This window comes from Plasmodium vinckei, assembly GCF_900681995.1.
Source record: "Plasmodium vinckei vinckei genome assembly, chromosome: PVVCY_01".
In the NCBI taxonomy this organism is placed as follows: Eukaryota; Apicomplexa; class Aconoidasida; order Haemosporida; family Plasmodiidae; genus Plasmodium; species Plasmodium vinckei.
The window spans coordinates 504,357-523,448 of record NC_051293.1 but is presented as its reverse complement, the minus strand read 5'-3'; the positions used below and the strand labels follow the sequence as shown (position 1 = coordinate 523,448).

The window sequence follows — 19,092 nt, the reverse complement described above, 5'->3', positions numbered from 1 at the left end:
AATATCCCCGAACCCTAACAGACAGCCGATATAATGAACAAACATATACCCCATAAACATAATCTTGCCTCATAATGAAAATACATGATCCACAAAGGATAAAAAACTCGGCACCAAGAATAATAAAATTAAAAAATAAATAATTATACGTATTTCATGATTTTACAACTTTATGTTTCATTATTTTATTTTTATATTTTTTAAATTTTGTATATACTTTGTTTTACCATTAAAAGGAAACTTATATATTTGTATTAACTTATAAAAAAGGATGGATCTTAATATTAATACCAATAAATAAATTTTTATAAAATTTTCAATTTTGCTAGAAAAATTTTATTTAATAAAATATAGGTTAAAAGGACAAGAAAATCATAAAATATGTGATTCTCACAATATAAATTTTAGCATACTATTATGATGAGGTAAAAAATATTTTATTGTAGTAGTATTAATAATATATATATAATTAACTACTGCATTACTCAGATTAAATTAATTATTTTAATATTTAAAAATACAATATATGCATTATATTAAAAAATACCGTTACCAAAGAAATTTGTAAAACAAATGGGAAAATATATCAAAACAATTATTTGAATATAATTGCTAATGTAAATATATATAATTATATTAAAACAAATACAATCTTTTCATATTATTTTCTTAATTTTATATTTTTATCATAAATGATTGATTTTATATTAGGTAAAAAACACCACATATTTTTTCTCTCTATATAAATATAGTATTATGTGATCCCTATACATAATGGGATATTTTATAAGTTTTAAATTAAGCTTAATCAATTATAAAAATATAAAACTCTGTATTCATAATTCTATATACTAAAAATGTCATTTATATAATTAAAGTTATTTGTTTTTAGATATTATAATATTAATCAAATTATGAATCATAATATTTTCGATATTCATTATTTATGAATGTTTCTAATTATTGGCATGTTTTGTTATTGAATTAGTTAAATACAAAATGTATTAAACTTATAAATTTGGCGTTTAAATAATAATTTGTATTTTTTTTAAATAAATATTTGTTTTTTATCCTTTATTGGTGAAAATTATTTGTTTTAATTTTAATTATGCATATGCTATTTTTTGAGTTGTTAATTTTTAATTAAAAAAATACTAATATATATTTTAATATTTTGCTTGTAAAATTCACAAATGAATAAGTTTTACATTCAATTTGTTTTTTTTCTTTTAACCATACTCATATATGTGAATAATAAAACCCTTGCATCTGAGCCTGCTCCAAGAACATCTACAACATCCGAATCAACATATCAATGTCTTACGTAAGAAAATACAACATTATATATAATATACTATATATTACATGTTTCATTATGAAAATATTAAATATACATCAACGAAATAATGTTATAATATAAACATAATACCTTTATTTTTTTACCCACAAAAAATATGTCAATTTTTATCAATGACAGTCTAGAAGAAATATATGAAAAAAACAAGCACCTATTATGTAGCAATCCAGAAGAAGCTATAAAAGCAGGTGAAGTTATAAACGAAGCTGTGGAAGCTTTAGAATATCATGCTGCAAATATAGATGATTATGAAGTTTATGAAAGAGATTCTAATAGTATTTTGCTTTTATTTAAAAAAAAAAAATACGGCGATCTAGATATTAAAAAAACCCATTATGTAGCTAATACATCCTATGAGGTATCAATTAACGAACTATATTAAAGTTATAAACCAAATTAAAATAAAAAATTATTATAATATATATATATATTTCTCTTTGTTTCCATTAGTATAATGAAATAATAAACATGGCATGGGATCCTGATTATGCCATTTTTTTAAATATTAGCTCTTTTAAAAGTATGGAAAACATAAATAATTAGTCAAATTAGTGTATTATTGTTACTATTTATTCGGGATTTCGTTATTTGTTATTTGCATTGTTATATGATACTATTTATTGCTTCCCACATATTCAAATTCATAATATTTTAATTTACATAATGCAAATTATTTTTTTTTGAATAGTTGTCCGTGTGTACAATCCAACTTTAGTAATTATACAACAACGTTACAAAGATAATTCCAAGAACCGTCAGAAATATTTTTATGCTTTAGCTGCATATGTTGAAGTAAGGAAACATTTCCTTTTTTGTTTCATTATAAATCATATTTTTCATATTATTCACAATAATTTATGCAATATATTTTTATTAATTTTATAGATGTCAAAAGACAGAACTATAGTTGTCAGGGTTTCAGCAGATATAAATGATCACAATCCTTCCAATGATAAATATAAAAACGAAATCGTAAAAAATGCAAATTTATTCAAAATTGACATTGATGCGGAAGATGATATTAGAAAAGGGGAATTGGAAAAAACGTTTGTTAACATAGCTGGATACATTGTTGAAAAAAAAGGCAATATAATTGAAATCACCTATATCGAATCTGTAAGCAATATACAAATTTTAATAACATGATAATTCTCAACAATTGTTTAAATAAATGTACATATTTATAATTCACAAAAAAATTAAACGTTTTATATATCCATCCATTTATGTTTTTTTTTCGTAGATTAATAAATATTGTACCATTTAACAAAAATGCATTATTGAAACAGCTCTAGGTTATTTGTCACTTCATAAATAAACATATATATATATATATTTCCGCATCGTAATATTAGAAGATTTATACTAACAAAACAATTTCTTCTATGTATAATGGCCGCTTTAAATTATAATCATAAAATTTTTTTAGTTTTAAGAATGTTTTTTTTTGTATATAATTTGTTTATGGTTTTTAATATTAAAATGTATCCATGTGTATTCATTTTGCGAATACTACAAATATAACCGTTATTATTTATGAAGATCTATTATTTATGATATTTTTTTCATATTAATGGGTATGTAGTTTTTGTTTGTATATTTAGGCATCATCCCGAGATTAGCCATACGGGATGGTACATATATTTAATCACAATTTCAGATAAAAATATCATAAAATTATAAAAAAATAAATTATAATATACCCCGAATCCTAACACAAAATGTCAATCCAGTGATTAAAAATATAACCCGTAAACATAACTTTCCTCCATAAAGGATAAACAACTTGGGACCAAGAATAATAGAATTAAAAAAAAAATCAATTAAATATATTTCTTGACTTTGCAACTTTATGTTTGATTATTTTATTTTTATATTTGATTTATTTGTACTTTTTTAAATGTTGTATATACTTTGTTTTACCATTAAAAGGAAACTTATAAATTTGTATTAACTTATAAAAAAGGATAGATCTTAATATTACTACCAATAAATAAATTTTTATAAAATTTTCAATTTTGCTAGAAAAATTTTATTTAATAAAATATAGGTTAAAAGACCAAGAAAATCATAAAATATGTGATTCTCACAATATAAATTTTATCATACTATTATGATGAGGTAAAAAATATTTTATTGTAGTAGTATTAATAATATATATAATTAACTACTGCATTACTTAAATTAAATTAATTATTTTATTATTTAAAAATGAATAGTCATGCTTTATATCAAAAACCATACATTTCAAAGAAATTTTGTAAAACAAGTGAAAAAAATAGTAAAACAATTTTTTAATATAATTATTAATGTAACTATATTGTAATTTCATATGAATTGATCTTTTATAAATTTTAAATTGAGCTTAATCAATTATAAAAATATAAAACTATGTAATTATAATGTTATATATTAAAAAGCCATTTATATAATTAAAATTATTTATTTTAGATATTATAATATTAATGAAATTATGATGTCATTTTTTTGATATTCATTATATACGAAACCTCTTTTATTGGCATCGTCTGGTTGTTGAATTATTTAAACAAAAAAATTATTAAACTTATAAATTTGATAAAAGCGTATAAATTTGTTGTTTAAATAATAATTTGAATTTTTTTACTTTATTGGAGAAAATTATTCGATTCGATTTTAATTATGGTTGTGCAACTTTTCGAGTTTTTAATTAAAAAAATACTAATATATACTTTAATATTTTATTTGTAAAGTTCAAAAATGAATAAATTTTATATTAAAATTGTTTTATTTTTTTTAAGTGTGTCTTTATATGTGAATAATAAAGTCCTTGCAGCTGAACCTGCTCGAGAAATAGATACACCATCCGAAGAAATAGATCGTTGTCTTACGTAAGAAAATGCACCAATATACATAATATACTATATATTACATATTTCATTATAAACATATTAAATATACACCAGCGCAATAATGTTATAATATAAATGCAATACCTTTATTTTTATACACATTAAAAATATATTTATTTTTATCAATAATAGCCCAGAAGAAATATTTGTAATCCACCAACATTTATTATGTACCAATCCAGAAGAAACTAAACAAGCACGGAAGCTTATGGACGAAGCTGTAAAACATTTAGAACACCATGCTACAAGTACAGATGGTTATGAATATTATCCAACAAAACTTCATTATCGTATGATGTCATATAAAAAAAAACTTGAAAATAAAACAAATATTATAAAAGTTAATTTTAGAGTACATAAACTCGATGAGGTATCAATTAACAAACAATATTAAAGTTATAAACCAAATTAAAATAAAAAATTATTATAATATATATATTTCTCTTTCTTTCCATTAGTATTATGATATAATATACACTATGTGGGATCCCAATGGTGACCATATTTTCAATTTTGGAGTCAATAAAAGTATGGAAAACATAAATAATTAGTCAAATTAGTGTATTATTGTTACTATTTATTCGGGATTTCGTTATTTGTTATTACCATCGTTATATGATACTATTTATTGCTTCCCATATATTCAAATTCATAATGCTTTTATTTACATAATGCAAAATTATTATTTTTTTTGAATAGTTGCCCGTGTGTACGATCCAAGTTTAGTAATTATACAACGTCGTTACGACAAAAAATTTCTATCCCGTCGGAAATATTTTTATGCTCTAGTCAAAAGAGCTCGAGTAAGAAATCCCTTCCTCTTCTGTTTCGTTATAGATCCTATTTTTCATATTATTCACAATAATTTATCCAATATATTTTCACTAATTTTGTAGATATCGGAAAACAAAACTATAATTGTCATGACCTCAGCAAATATAAATGATCATAATATTTCGGGTAAAACATATAAAAACACAATAATAGAAAACGCAAATTTATTCACAACTGACATTGATTCGGAAGATGATATTAAAAAAGGGAAATTGACAAAAACGTTTGTTAATATAGCTGGATGCATTATTGAAAACAATGGCAGATATATTAATGTCACCTATATCGAATCTGTAAGCAATATACAAACTTTAATAGCATAACAATTTTCAACAATTGTTTAAATAAATATACATATTTATAATTCACAAAAAAATTAAACGTTTTATATATCCATCCATTTATGTTTTTTTTCTTAGATTAATGGATATTCTTCCATTTAGCAAAAATCCAGTATTTGGAAAGCTCTATATTATTTTCCCCTTCATATATATTTCTTAACATCGTAATATTAGAATATTTATATTAATAAAACGATATATTTCCATAAATGACGATTGGTTCGAGTTACCATCAGAATTTTTTTGGTTTAAGAATTATTTTTTCTTTGTATATTATTTGTTTATGTTTATTAATATTAGAATATATCTATATGTATTCATTTTGAGAACGCTACAAATATAGCTTCTATTTATGAAAAATTTATGTTTGTGTATTCCTTTTATTTAATACCTATCACTTTTTTTTGTTTACAAATATAAGCATCATCTCGAGATTAAACATACGGGATGGTATATATATATATTTAATCAACATTTATAGACAAATAAATATTATAAAATTATAAAAAATTAAATTATAATATTCCCAAACCCAAAATATAGATTCTGTAAAACATAACTTACAACAACGAATATAAACTTATATATAACCTTGACACAACTTATAATTTTACTAATAAACATGTTTAAGTCTATTTAAGATAATTATAAACATTAACTAAAAATCCATTAAAACATAATATATATACATAAAAATAAGGATACATGAATTTTGGAAAACACTAAAAAAAAGACAAATTAGTTATGTATTAAAACATATATGATAATAAAACAAACAATTAAGTCAAATTTCATTATTATATAGAACATAAAAAATGTAGCTTTTATGCCACCAAATATTAAACATATTAGTTTTAATAATTTAAACAAATATAATAAAACATAATAATAAAAAGTGGCTATCTTTATTTTTTTGATTTTTTAGTGTATGATTCATAAAATATCCATCGTTTCATAAATTCGTCAAATGAATCCTGTGTAATTAAAAGTATAAACGGAATTATGAGCCCTCCTGATAATATTATCGCCAAAAATGTTGTAGCTATTCCCAGCATCTTAAATATTTTCTTTAAAATTTTTGTAAACTTTCTGTTATGTTTGGATTCCTTATAATTATTTCTTAATATAATTTCATTATATTCATCTTCAAAGCTATCATCTTTACCCTCCAAGAAATTTCCTTCTTTTTCAAATTTCTTAGAGTCTTTACATTCTAATATAGAAATATTTCCATCCTTTTTTGTTATTCTTTTATTTTGTATCGGCAGGATTCCTAATTCACTATTCCTTACATTCTCAAACTCTTTTTGTGCTTTTTCTATTTCTTTTCGAAGTTCATAAATTAACTTTTTCTTTTTTTCATCTACATTATTTAAATTGGGTGATGTATCAATTCCTTTATGCTCCTTTATACGTGAATCTATAATATTTCGAAGATTTTTTATTTCTTTGTCATTACCAATGTAGTCACTGAATTGATTTGCACGACTCAAAGTTGATTCATAAAAATTATTTAAATCGAATTTTTTGTCTGCATCTGCTAGCATCCTATTGTTTCTAAAATTTATTGCATTCCTTTCAAGGTATATGCTCTCGTTTACAAAGTATAATTCCTGTAAAGAAATAAAGTATTCATTAACATATATATAATTAATTTTTATTTTTACTTTAACATAGCATCTTAGCAATACATGAAACAACAATATAAAATTAATGCAAAACAAATATATACAAAAACTATAATAATACATTATTAATAATAAAAGAAAATAATGTATAACCTGCATGTTTGGCTATTCAAAAGAATAAATAATAATCGAAAAAATACATATTTTAAAATCCAGACTTTCTCATTTTTAAATTTATTTATTAACTAAATGAAATAATGACGATAACTTCTATTTATTCCCCAAATAGTAATGCTTATTCGTTTTTTGTTCTAAACATTATAAATAGATGAATATATCTAAAAAAAACGATGGTATTTATTTCATTTATTAATTTTTTCCATTTACAATCGAACTAATTAATGTATAACCATGTAATAAACTCCGTTAAACTCGCAAAAGTATTTATGGATATAAATTTTATGTTATTTTTTTTCAAATAAATATTAATTTTTCTCTAAAAAATCCACAAAATTTTATATTTTAACGACAAAAAAATATATGTGTATAATAAGTTTTCAATCAAATATATTTTTTCAAATTTGTTATACAAATATATTTTTAATATAATTTAAGTATATTGATAATATTTAGTGATGATGTTTTAATTTTTTATAAACTTATTATATACTTTCTGTTATTGCTTACTATGAATAAATTAATAAATATCAACTAAAATAATATGCATATTATTTTTTATATGAATATATCAAACATATAATAAAAACATTAACAAAATATCGTTATTATTTACATATAAACGGATTATAATTTATTATATTTTATTGTTATATTTCTCCAAATTTTAATAAACATTAATAATAATAATATATATTTATTTATCACTTTTTTGTGAAAACATTTTTTTTTCATAATGGCATGTAATATTTTTATTTATATAACATGCTTTTGAATATACAATATCAAATATATTACTTATATTAAAATCATATAACGTATTAATATTTTCAAGTTTATACCCCATATAAATCACAACTAATAATACATATAAAACAAAAGATCAAATACATTTAATAAGCAAATGACTTTATTTTCTTGTATTTATTAAACATATATTACACTACCTTTAATAGTTAAACATTGTACTACCTTTGTTTTTATAAATATTGTATATTAGTTAACATAGAGAATTTTATCATATAGAAAATTTATTCTATGATTTTTTATATTTATAATTATGTAGTGAAAAAAATATTATTAAACGACATATTTACGAACTTCACATTATTTACCTTATATATAATTGATAGAATAACAAATATTAATATAACTATAATACCAATATTCTCTATATCACATTTCTTCTTTGTTACTATACATCATATTGATGTTTTTTTGCTCATTTTAATGTCGGTTCTAGAATTTGGACTTCCATTGTCTGTGGTTGGCATATTTATATTAAACTTAATTGATGTTGGAGGTATTATTCCTGTTCCAGGATTTGAATCATAACATTGTAATAAATTAGGTTCACTATTTGGAATTGTATTTAGTGATGAATCTTGTGCTTGGCTAGGCTGTGGTTGTGAAGGTCCAGGTGGTGCTGGACTTAAATTTGGATTCGAATTAGAAGCTTTGGCGATGCATGAATCAGTTTGCGAACTCTTTTGATTTCCTGCGCCACTTCCTGGATCTTTTGCTGAATCTTTTCAGCGTTTTAATGCAATTTTTTACATTCATTACCAAATTCATTTTAAGAAGAATCTATATTTATTTATGGTACAACCTTTTGAATAATTGCATCTAACGTATTTGTTTTATCTGCACTTATAACCGAAGCTCTAAAACCATCATATATGGTTTTTAAATTTTTTAATAAATTCACATATGGATCACATTTATTAATCTCATTATATATTTTTATATATGCTTTAAAGCATTCGATGGAAATATTATCATCTATGAGCATAAATGTATATTACCATTTTCGTAATAATCAGTATTTTTCTTTTTTTTTTACTTATATAAAAATTTTAAAATTGTAAATCATAATAAATATATGTTACCTTTCAAAGTTATTGATATGACATATATTTAATAAACATCAATGATAAAATAATATTATAAAATTATAAAAAGAATACCAAACAAACTAAACGTTATAAAGCCAAATATACATATATAAACATATCGTATAATTTATAACGTTATTAATAAATATATTTAAAATAGGAACCAAAAACATTAAAGATGTAATTAAATATATCCAATGGAATGGAATATATAGAAACGCAAATTTATATTAATGTATTATACGGATACAAATATATTTGAATATATATGATAAACTAAAAAAAAAAATTGTACACCAAATACAAAATAAATATAATTTATTACATATTTAATGTATATCTAAATTGTCTAAAAATTAAAGCTTACTTATTTAAACATGTAAAGTAATAAAAGTTTATTGTTTCTTTTGATTTTCTCTTGTAAAAGCACTTTTGTAAAATTTCCACATATTTTTTACTTGAGTATCAAATCTTTCTTTCTTTATAAGCATGAAAGGGAATGCCGGCCCAATCGTCCCAATAATCAAAATACCAATTACTATATTTATAGCCGTATCCAAAATTTTGTCTTTTAACTCCTTGTTGGCAACGTTATTCTGTTTGACGTTTGTTGTACACTCTTGTGAATTATGTTTATTATATTCATTTTCATACTTTTGTAAATCAACATCCAATATATGCCTGCCACTAGCTCTTAGTAGTTTAGAATGTTCATTTTCCGGTGAATCATTTGGTTTTACTAGTGAATTATCTTGATATATGGATAAAGTCGGTTCATATGTTTTATTATTATAATTATACTCATTTGTCAATTCTAAATAATTCGAAATATTATCAGTCACTGGTACCTTGTTATCACCATCTAAATAATTGCAACTTACAATATCTGTACCATCCAAATTTGTTTTCAACATTTTAGTTCCTTTAAGTTTCTCGTGATCTGGACATTTTTCAATTTCTGTATGAACCTTTTTTGTATTTTCATTATCCGAGACACCTTTTGTTTCATCGCATTCCTCATCACTGTCTTCCAGATGTACAAGACTCACAACAGAATCGTAAAAATAATCAACATCGAATTTTTTTTTTGAACCTTTTAATATCCTATAATTTCTAAAATTTATTGAGCTTGTTTGGGAATACACATCTTTTCCTCCCCTTACATCATATAAAATCTAAAAATAAGTAAAAAATTATATCAATATATACTTGTATATTTACATACAACCACTAATTTTAATTGAATTTTAAATATAAATATTTTATCATTCCATATGGTAATAATATAAAATTCATATAAAACAACAATCATATGTGCAAAGAAAAATAAGCACACTTTCATTAATCAGATAAATTTTGAGAAATTTACATTTTTTGTATATTCTAAAGAGCAAATAATAACTGGAAATATCACAACTTTTTTTAAAATATAAAGTGTTCCCATTTTTAATTGGATTTATTCATTCAATAAATATACACATAAAAATGATTCAAATTATACAATTTTTTTTTTATTTCCAATATAATTACATTTGTTTTTCATTATTGCAAAGCTTATGAATGAATTTATTACATAGGAGCAATGCAATTAGTTATATATATATATTTATTCATTCATTTTATATAATTACTTACAAAATTGATTAAGGTACTTTTTTTATTATTAAAAAATTCATAAAATTATTAATTAAAAATATTATGAATATATATATTTTTTTAGGTATATCTAATTATTATTATTTAAACAAAGAGAGCGTCCCTAACATTTGATTAAATAATTTACATTGCAATTATAAAAATAATATGCAATATAAATAAGTTCAAGCTAATCACATTTTCTTTGCAATTTTGTTATAAAAATATTAAGAACATTTTTAATTTAAATCATGATTTATTAATTAATTTTAATCACCCTAATATCTTTTTTATTTTTTGTAAGTTTGAACATATTTTTGGCAACTTATTAGCACAATATGAAATACATATATAATGAGGAAATAAAAAAATATTGTATACCATGTAGCAAAAAGAACTTTATTATTTGTATATAAATATATTTCCATTTTATTTTGTTTTTATAATATTTTTCTCTCCTTATATTGCTAATATTCAAATATACTTTACAATCACTTGTTCATGTAAAATTTATTCAATTACACCCCTTCAAATCTTTATTAATTATTTCATATTAAGAAAATTCAATTAAGATGAGTCGTAACTTTTATACAATGTACCATTAAAAATGTTAAATAAAATGAAATTTATTTAAGGACTTATCTTACAATATATGCTCATACTAAAAACAAAAAGGCATCTTTGGTTCTTTTTATGCTCATAAAAAAATTTTACAACCTTGCACATTATCATATATAAATAATTAAAAACATATTCTTATTTTATTATGCCAATTGAATTTAACAGTTTAAGCCATGACTACATTTGTTGTATTAATACATTTTAATATTGTCTTTATAAATATAAAACACACTTTTTATTTAAATTATAAGAATTATATAATAAGTTTACATTATTCAATTTGCTAAATATATGAATATAATAAAAGTTCTAAAATATAAAAAACATGTAATTATTAATAGGGTTTATATTTAATTCCATAGATCAACATCAAAAAATATATAAATAGTTTTAATATGTTTTAATAAATTCTAATTATACATGCTCATCATGGAACTACGATATTTTTGTGTTTGCGTTTTGTACAATATTTAATAATTTTAATTTAAATATTAAATTGTTTCCTGATTGAAATTTGAACACTATAATAACCACGTAGAAAGTTGAAAAGTTATAAAATCTAGAAAGTTGAAAAGTTATAAAATCTAGAAAGTTGAAAAGTTATAAAATCTAGAAAGTTGAAAAGCTATAAAATCTAGAAAGTTGGAAAATTATAAAATCTAGAAAGTTGAAAAATTCTAAAAAATTTTATTATAATATTAAAAACAAAATAATGAGAACAAAAGTAACTTGTGTTACCGTTTGTTCTCTTAAGAGGTTAAAAATAGATTTATGTTAAATAGCCTAAAATGTATATTATATAATTACTGGGATAATTATATATAATTTTTAATTTTCACAAAACAAATAAAAAAAATAAAAATGGTAAAAGAAACTAAAATCTTTAATGAAATTATTGACAATCTTTTATTGGGAAAATCATATAAAAGTAATTATGTAAATTAATTGCATGCATAAATTGGTATAACAACAATCGACTGGATAAATTTTTATTTCCACTTATATATAATTTATATAATTTCTATTTTTTTTCTTTTACGCATTAAATAAAATAAAACTTATAATTTTTATTTGAACTTAATTAAAAGAATTATATTAAAACATCTATAGAATATTTTAGCAACCTTTAAAAATTGAATTACGGAAGAAATGATTTTACCAATTTAATAACTGTCACAAAATCGACAGTTGTAGTGGTTTCAATTTAAGATAGAGTCATAAATAGATAAATTTTTATAAATTAGAGGAGTATATTATTATTATATATATATATAATATATAAAAATATGTTTCATTATATAATAATATAACCACCATATATATTAAGTGTGGTTACTATGACAGTTATATAAATATGATATTTATTAGTTTTTTTTGAATAACACTTTTTTCAATATATAAATTATTGACGATAAATAATAGACTAAAGTATATTTATGTCTTGAAATGCTTTTAAAGGTAATGTTATATTTTTCAAAATTATACAGAAAATAATTAATTTATAAAAAATTCCATATATATATACTCTCTTATATTTTCCAACCAGTTTAATATATATTTACCACGCACTTCATATATAGGAGATCATACACATTTATGAAAATTTTAATATACAAAAAAATTAATCAATATTAATTATCTCATATTTATGATAGGAAAATTATAATTGAAAAGAGATATAACATATAAATATAACTAGAAAAAATGGATATTAAACAAAACGAAGATATAAATAACCAATCAAATAATGAAACAAAGGCATCACTAAAAATGGAAAATTATGATAAAAAACCCATAAATAATAATAATGATTTTTCAAAAGGCGCAGGCATTTTATTCACTATCGAAGATTGTATTAAAAAATTAAGAAATAAAGCAAATAATTTTTTATTTATTTATATAATAATTACAACAATTCATATGTTAATATACGCAAACAGAGGAGCATTATCAGGATCATATGATTACTTATCATCATATTTTAGATCTATTTATCCACAAGGAAATGTAGATATACATATAGGATTTTTAATATCTATATTTATATATGGTGCAAGTCTAAATTCAATAATATCTGGATCCTTAGCATATAAACATGATCCCTTTAAAATAACCACATTATTTTTATTTCAAGGCGCAATTGCATTAGCATTAGCTAGCAAATTTTTTATTACCAAATCCCATTATGGTTTAATTTTTAGTAGATTTTATTGTGGTTTCTGTGAAGCTGCATTTGTTACTATTGCTCCTTCAATTATATTTTCATATGCTAAAAGTAAAGCTGGAGCATGGATTAGTATGTTTTATATGATGTTTCCGTTAGGGACATGCATCGGATATTTCATGGCCCCTATGTTATCAATGGTAAATGTAACTTTACCTCAAATTTATGCGACATCATGTGTCATTTTATTTGTGCTAGCCATTATTTGCTCCCTTTTTAGTGAAAAAATATTAAAAAAAAATGAATCTGAAAGGGCAGATAAAGAAAATGCAAATGCTCTTAAAGATGCCAATTTGAAGGATGGTGATTATTCAACAAATCAAAACTCAGAAAAATTAAACGAGCAGAAAAGCATCACAAGTACTAACAAAGATAATTCAGACAATAAATATCTCGAAATAGAATTAGATAATTGTGCAGAAGCAATAAAGGATAACAAAGCAAAATCAAATATATTTTCCATATTACGTACTAATTTATCTAATGTTTCCTTTTTATTGCCAGTTATTTCTTATACTGCTCATCTATCCCTTTTGTCATGCCATTTAGTATATGGCCCAAGTCTTTTATATAGTTATGGTATATACCCATCATATAAAATATCCGTAATTGTTTGTAGTTTAGTAGCTTGTATATCTTCAATAGTCGGTACAATAATGGGGGGATATTTAGTGGATTGCTGTAATTTAAATATACACGATATTGATAAAAATTATGAACATATCAAAAATGATGAAACTATAAATAAACTATATAGAAAAAATTATGTTGTTTATAAATTTATCAAATCATTATCATTTATACTTTTGATTGTTTCGATTATTGGATGTATATTTATAATGACCATACCATTTGTTAGAAACAAATACATTTATACACCTATGCTATTCATTGGATATACCGCTATACTCGCAGTATCGGTATGAAAAAAATGTTTAATACATAATATGATATATATACAAATTCAATTGAACTAACATTATTTGACACCGCTTTTCTTTTCATTCTCAACAAGTTGCATGGAAACAATTAACCATTTTTCATTTTTTTTATTATATATTTTTAGCCAGGACAAAATGTCGTAATTATGGCAGCCTCCCCCCAAAGCTTAAGAGCATTTTCTATTGGATTATCTACATTTCTAGCACATATATTTGGGTAAAGCTTAAAATTCAACGAAATTTATGTTTTGTACTCTTTAAAAAAATCGAATAAATATTGAATATTATTATCACTGCTCATATGTATATTCCATTATTTTTTTATAGTGATATTCCATGGACTGTTATCATCGGAAAAATCAAGGGAACACTTGCTCCAGATTGTATCGTTACCGTTAATGTAATAATTATATCCATACATCTATCGTGCTACATGCTAAGGAATATTTATATTTTCATTCGACCCCCATCTATTCATTTCCATGCTCATTTATATTTATACATATATTTTTTTTCCTATTTTTTATATACCTATTGCAGAGTGAAATTACCGATGCTTGCCGTAGCCAATATAATGGATTACTAATAACATTATTGATCATATCATCAAAAACAATTGTAATAGCATTGGGAATGCTTTCACTTTACCTTTATTCGAGAAGAAAAATGATAAGATATAAAAATTTACGAGCTGTCTCGTAAAAAAAGTATATATGCTAATTAATATTGGTTGATTTGTTGCATATATATATAATTTACTATTTGTTTTTTCTTTACCTTGTTTTTATTTTCTTTCTTTAAATTAAATGAGGCGTATCCCAGTATTTCATTATATTTCTTTATAGACTATTAATTTGTATTCTTTCATTTTTCAGTAATCCCTATTTGTTTTATTTCCATGTTTTATAATTCATATATAATACATTAATAGTTGTTTGTTTAAAGTTATGAGCCCTTTTGTTTGCACCAATTTTATAATATATACATATATTTCCATTATTCATGGACATATTTGTAACTATTTTATATGTACAAACATATATACTATTTGTGCTGCAGTTTATCCTCGATTCTATATTTCTACGAGTTACATAGTGCTATTGCATAATTTTTTTATTTTACATATAATTAATGTTTGTTCATTTTTTCGACGAACCTGATAATTGCATTATATGCAATTAACAGGTAACTTTTATATTCAACCCTTTGGACAAATGAAAAGTTATTGTTAAGACTTAGATTATTTTTTACAACTTCATTGAGGGTGATAACAAAATGAAAATAAATCATATTTTCAAATTGAAAAAAAAATTTGAGAATTTCTCCTTTCTATTAATATATCGAACAAATAACCCAATATTCATATTTTAGTAAAATATGTAAAGATGATATATTCCTATTTTATCCAACATCCTTAGACTTATAAAATTTGCGAATAATAATAATAATAAATTAAAACATTTCCTTTTTTTTTTAATTATAATATATTTTTTCTTTTGACATTTATACCATTTTAAATATTTTTTTTTTTTCTTACTTCCAACCACAATGTCTCAAATATTTTAAGGAAAAAAAAATGTCGTCCATGATGGCATAGTAATGCGTATTTAAACTTTTTTTTTTTTTCATTTTTTGAGAAAAAAACAATATTTTAATAACTTAATGCTTTACAAAATATCAACATTAATATTTATGTTTTTCGTTTCAACCATAATGCAATTATATATTTTTATTTTATATTCTTTGTAGGAATCGAAATATGAAATTCAAATAACAACAAAATAATAACTGTAATAAAAAAATAAATATATTATATATTTTTTTATTTTTTTTTTTGAGCTTTATTCTGTTAAAAATTTTAAACGAAAAAGAATGGCATTGATCTTTGATAAAAAAAAATAATGATCAAACCAACCAACAAAAATGTTTTCGAATGCCATAAAATTAGAAAACTTGAATGATTACTACAACGATGCTGAAGAATGTATAAAGCCATTTTTATATGCATCCGAAGCTAATGAAAATAAAATAGAGAAACCCAATTTGATTAATATTAATAAGAAAAAGAATGTAAAAAGCAAAAATAATAATGAAAGAGGCGAAATTTCGCTAACCGACTGTTTGGCATGTAGTGGCTGTGTTACCAATGAAGAAACAAATTTTTTAAAAAATCAAAATTCAATTGAAATATTAAATAATTTAAAAAAAAAAAAAATTAACATCATTTCATTATCATTACAAAGTTTAACAGCATTGTCTGTGTATTATAAGTTGCCAATCCATACAACTCAAAAAAAATTATGTTTTTTTTTTAAATCACTAAATTTTGACTATGTTTATGATTCATCGTTGAGTGAATTAATCGCATTAGATCAGGCAAAACAAGAATTCCTTTCATATTTTTATAAAAAAAATCCAGATTTATGTAAACAGACAAAAACCAAACTTGATACTACGCAGACACCTAGTAGTGATACAAAAACCGGGGATAAACCATTTGGAGGTATTTTTAAAAAATTTAAAAATAAAGTAATAAATAATGAATCAAAAAAAGAAAATGATAATACTAATGAAACTCAAAATAATTCAAACAATCGATCCATAAAACTTAATAACGATAAGGAACTATTAAATGACTATGAAGATACAACCGATTATAAATGGGATGAAAATTTCCCAATAATATGTTCTCATTGTACTGGTAGTGTTATATATGGAGAGAAAAAACTAGATGAAAATATTTTAAATGCATTTAGTAAGTTAAGAAGCAGTCAAGATATACAAGGAATCATTTTAAAACTGTTACATGTTCAGAATAGCTTGTATACATACCCACTACTCAAAAAACAGCTTGCTAATAGTTTCTTTGACATGTATAAGTATAAATTAAAATTTATAAAAAGTTTTGAAAAATACTACCTAAAAAATAACAATTTATTAAAAAATACATATAGTAATAATAATAATGATGAAAAAGAAAATAATGAAAATAAAACGGATGCACATATCCCTGTGTCAATTTATGAAATAAATCATGTTTATTTGTTATATTGTTTTGATAAAAAATTGGAATCGCAAAGAAATAATAGTTCACAAAAAGATGCTGTTGATAAAAATATAGCAACATATTTGAATTATTTTAGTTTGAACAAAATAGCTAATAATGTAGATCTAAATAGTTTATATAATAATACTAATAAAACAAATTTAAACAATGGATTTTATTACGTAGATTCCGTTTTAACAACTATCGAACTTGTTGAATTAATTAATAAATTGCAAATAAACTTTTATGCATTACCTGAAATCAATATTGATAATATTTACCCCCTATTTGAAAAAATAAACAAATTTGAATTATCAAATAATAATACAAATATCACTACCACAAATTCTGTAGGTATAGAAAATTCTAAACAAGAAGAAAAGGACAAAAAAAAAATACAAAATACATCTGATGAAAATACTGAATTACAGAAAGAAACAAATTTTAATGAATCTCTACAATTTATCTATCAAAATTTATCTGATAAAATAATTCGATGTAGCAATACAAATAATATTTCGATGGGGTATGGAGAAGAAATATTTAAATATGTATGTAATAAAATTTATGGTTACAATTTAGATGAAAACAATTTTAATTTCAAATATAATGATATAATTGTATTTTCTTTACATGAAAACGATATTTGCGTTTTCAGAGTTGTTTTATCTTATGGTTTTAAAAGTATGTATAATGTTTTAAAAAAAATAAAAGAAGGAAAATATATAAAGAGAGATGAAATAAAAAAAGATTCCAAAAAAACATACAATGTTGAAATTAATTATGATCTTCAATTTAATGGTCAAATTGATTATGTAGAATTAATGGCTTGTGAAAAAGGATGTCTTTTTGGATGTGCACAAAATATTTTCGATGAATATGACATTCCTGATTTGTCTACATGTTCATGTTATAATCTTAATATTTTTAAAAAAGTTGCTGAGCAAACTGTTATACAAAATTTTGATTTTCTTTCCATAGAACATGATAATGAAAATACACTTTCAGAAAATAAGGAAATCCCAAATTATATATGTTGTTCAAGCAGGCATCACAAAACATTATCCATGAATAAACTATCTAGCCAAATTAAATATAATCAAAATAAAAAAACGGATAAAGAAAAATTATTTCAAGATTTATATAACAAAATTCATAACAATGAATATACAACATATGTTAATTCAGATGAATCTACAAACGATTCAACTGTTAATTCATTTTTAAATAATGTTTTTAATATTTTTAATACAAAAACCTTTCATATATTTAAAACCACTTTAACTTCAAAGAAGAAATTGGACATAATTAGCTGGTAGTCGCAATGACAATCAATTTGGCACATACCACATAATTTATGCATATATATATATATGCAGAATGCATACGCATTATTGTTACATATTCCTTTTTAAATGTCAATATAATGAGAATACTTGTTTTGTTTTCTATACAATTTGTGTGATATTTTATTATGCTTTATTTGTCTTTTTGTTTCTTTA

At 22.1% G+C, this 19,092-nt stretch overlaps 6 protein-coding genes across 6 annotated transcripts; 4 read left to right on the top strand and 2 right to left on the bottom strand.

Moving 5' to 3' along the window:
- Positions 1 to 1,193: 1,193 nt before the first annotated feature.
- PVVCY_0101420 (fam-a protein) lies at positions 1,194 to 2,624 on the top strand (the record flags this gene model as incomplete). The annotated part of the gene is made up of 6 exons (XM_037634194.1): positions 1,194 to 1,324; positions 1,478 to 1,715; positions 1,808 to 1,877; positions 2,046 to 2,149; positions 2,243 to 2,473; positions 2,601 to 2,624. The coding sequence occupies 6 exons, from the start codon at positions 1,194 to 1,196 to the stop codon at positions 2,622 to 2,624; spliced, it is 798 nt and encodes a 265-aa protein (XP_037490022.1).
- A 1,472-nt stretch (positions 2,625 to 4,096) lies between these two features.
- PVVCY_0101410 (fam-a protein) lies at positions 4,097 to 5,525 on the top strand (the record flags this gene model as incomplete). The annotated part of the gene is made up of 6 exons (XM_008628527.2): positions 4,097 to 4,227; positions 4,381 to 4,618; positions 4,707 to 4,776; positions 4,948 to 5,051; positions 5,145 to 5,375; positions 5,502 to 5,525. 6 exons carry the CDS (start codon positions 4,097 to 4,099, stop codon positions 5,523 to 5,525), a joined length of 798 nt encoding a protein of 265 aa, XP_008626749.2.
- Positions 5,526 to 6,328: 803 nt separating this feature from the next.
- Positions 6,329 to 7,210, bottom strand: PVVCY_0101400 (fam-b protein; the record flags this gene model as incomplete). Its single annotated transcript, XM_008628526.2, has 2 exons — positions 6,329 to 7,036; positions 7,205 to 7,210. The coding sequence occupies 2 exons, from the start codon at positions 7,208 to 7,210 to the stop codon at positions 6,329 to 6,331; spliced, it is 714 nt and encodes a 237-aa protein (XP_008626748.2).
- A 2,308-nt stretch (positions 7,211 to 9,518) lies between these two features.
- On the bottom strand, positions 9,519 to 10,567 carry PVVCY_0101390 (fam-b protein; the record flags this gene model as incomplete). The annotated part of the gene is made up of 2 exons (XM_008628524.2): positions 9,519 to 10,298; positions 10,493 to 10,567. The coding sequence occupies 2 exons, from the start codon at positions 10,565 to 10,567 to the stop codon at positions 9,519 to 9,521; spliced, it is 855 nt and encodes a 284-aa protein (XP_008626746.2).
- Positions 10,568 to 13,083: 2,516 nt separating this feature from the next.
- On the top strand, positions 13,084 to 15,246 carry PVVCY_0101380 (major facilitator superfamily-related transporter, putative; the record flags this gene model as incomplete). Its single annotated transcript, XM_008628523.2, has 4 exons — positions 13,084 to 14,523; positions 14,670 to 14,761; positions 14,872 to 14,944; positions 15,085 to 15,246. 4 exons carry the CDS (start codon positions 13,084 to 13,086, stop codon positions 15,244 to 15,246), a joined length of 1,767 nt encoding a protein of 588 aa, XP_008626745.2.
- Positions 15,247 to 16,467: 1,221 nt separating this feature from the next.
- On the top strand, positions 16,468 to 18,909 carry PVVCY_0101370 (cytosolic Fe-S cluster assembly factor NAR1, putative; the record flags this gene model as incomplete). The annotated part of the gene is made up of 1 exon (XM_008628522.1): positions 16,468 to 18,909. One exon carries the CDS (start codon positions 16,468 to 16,470, stop codon positions 18,907 to 18,909), a length of 2,442 nt encoding a protein of 813 aa, XP_008626744.1.
- Between the last annotated feature and the right edge of the window lie 183 nt (positions 18,910 to 19,092).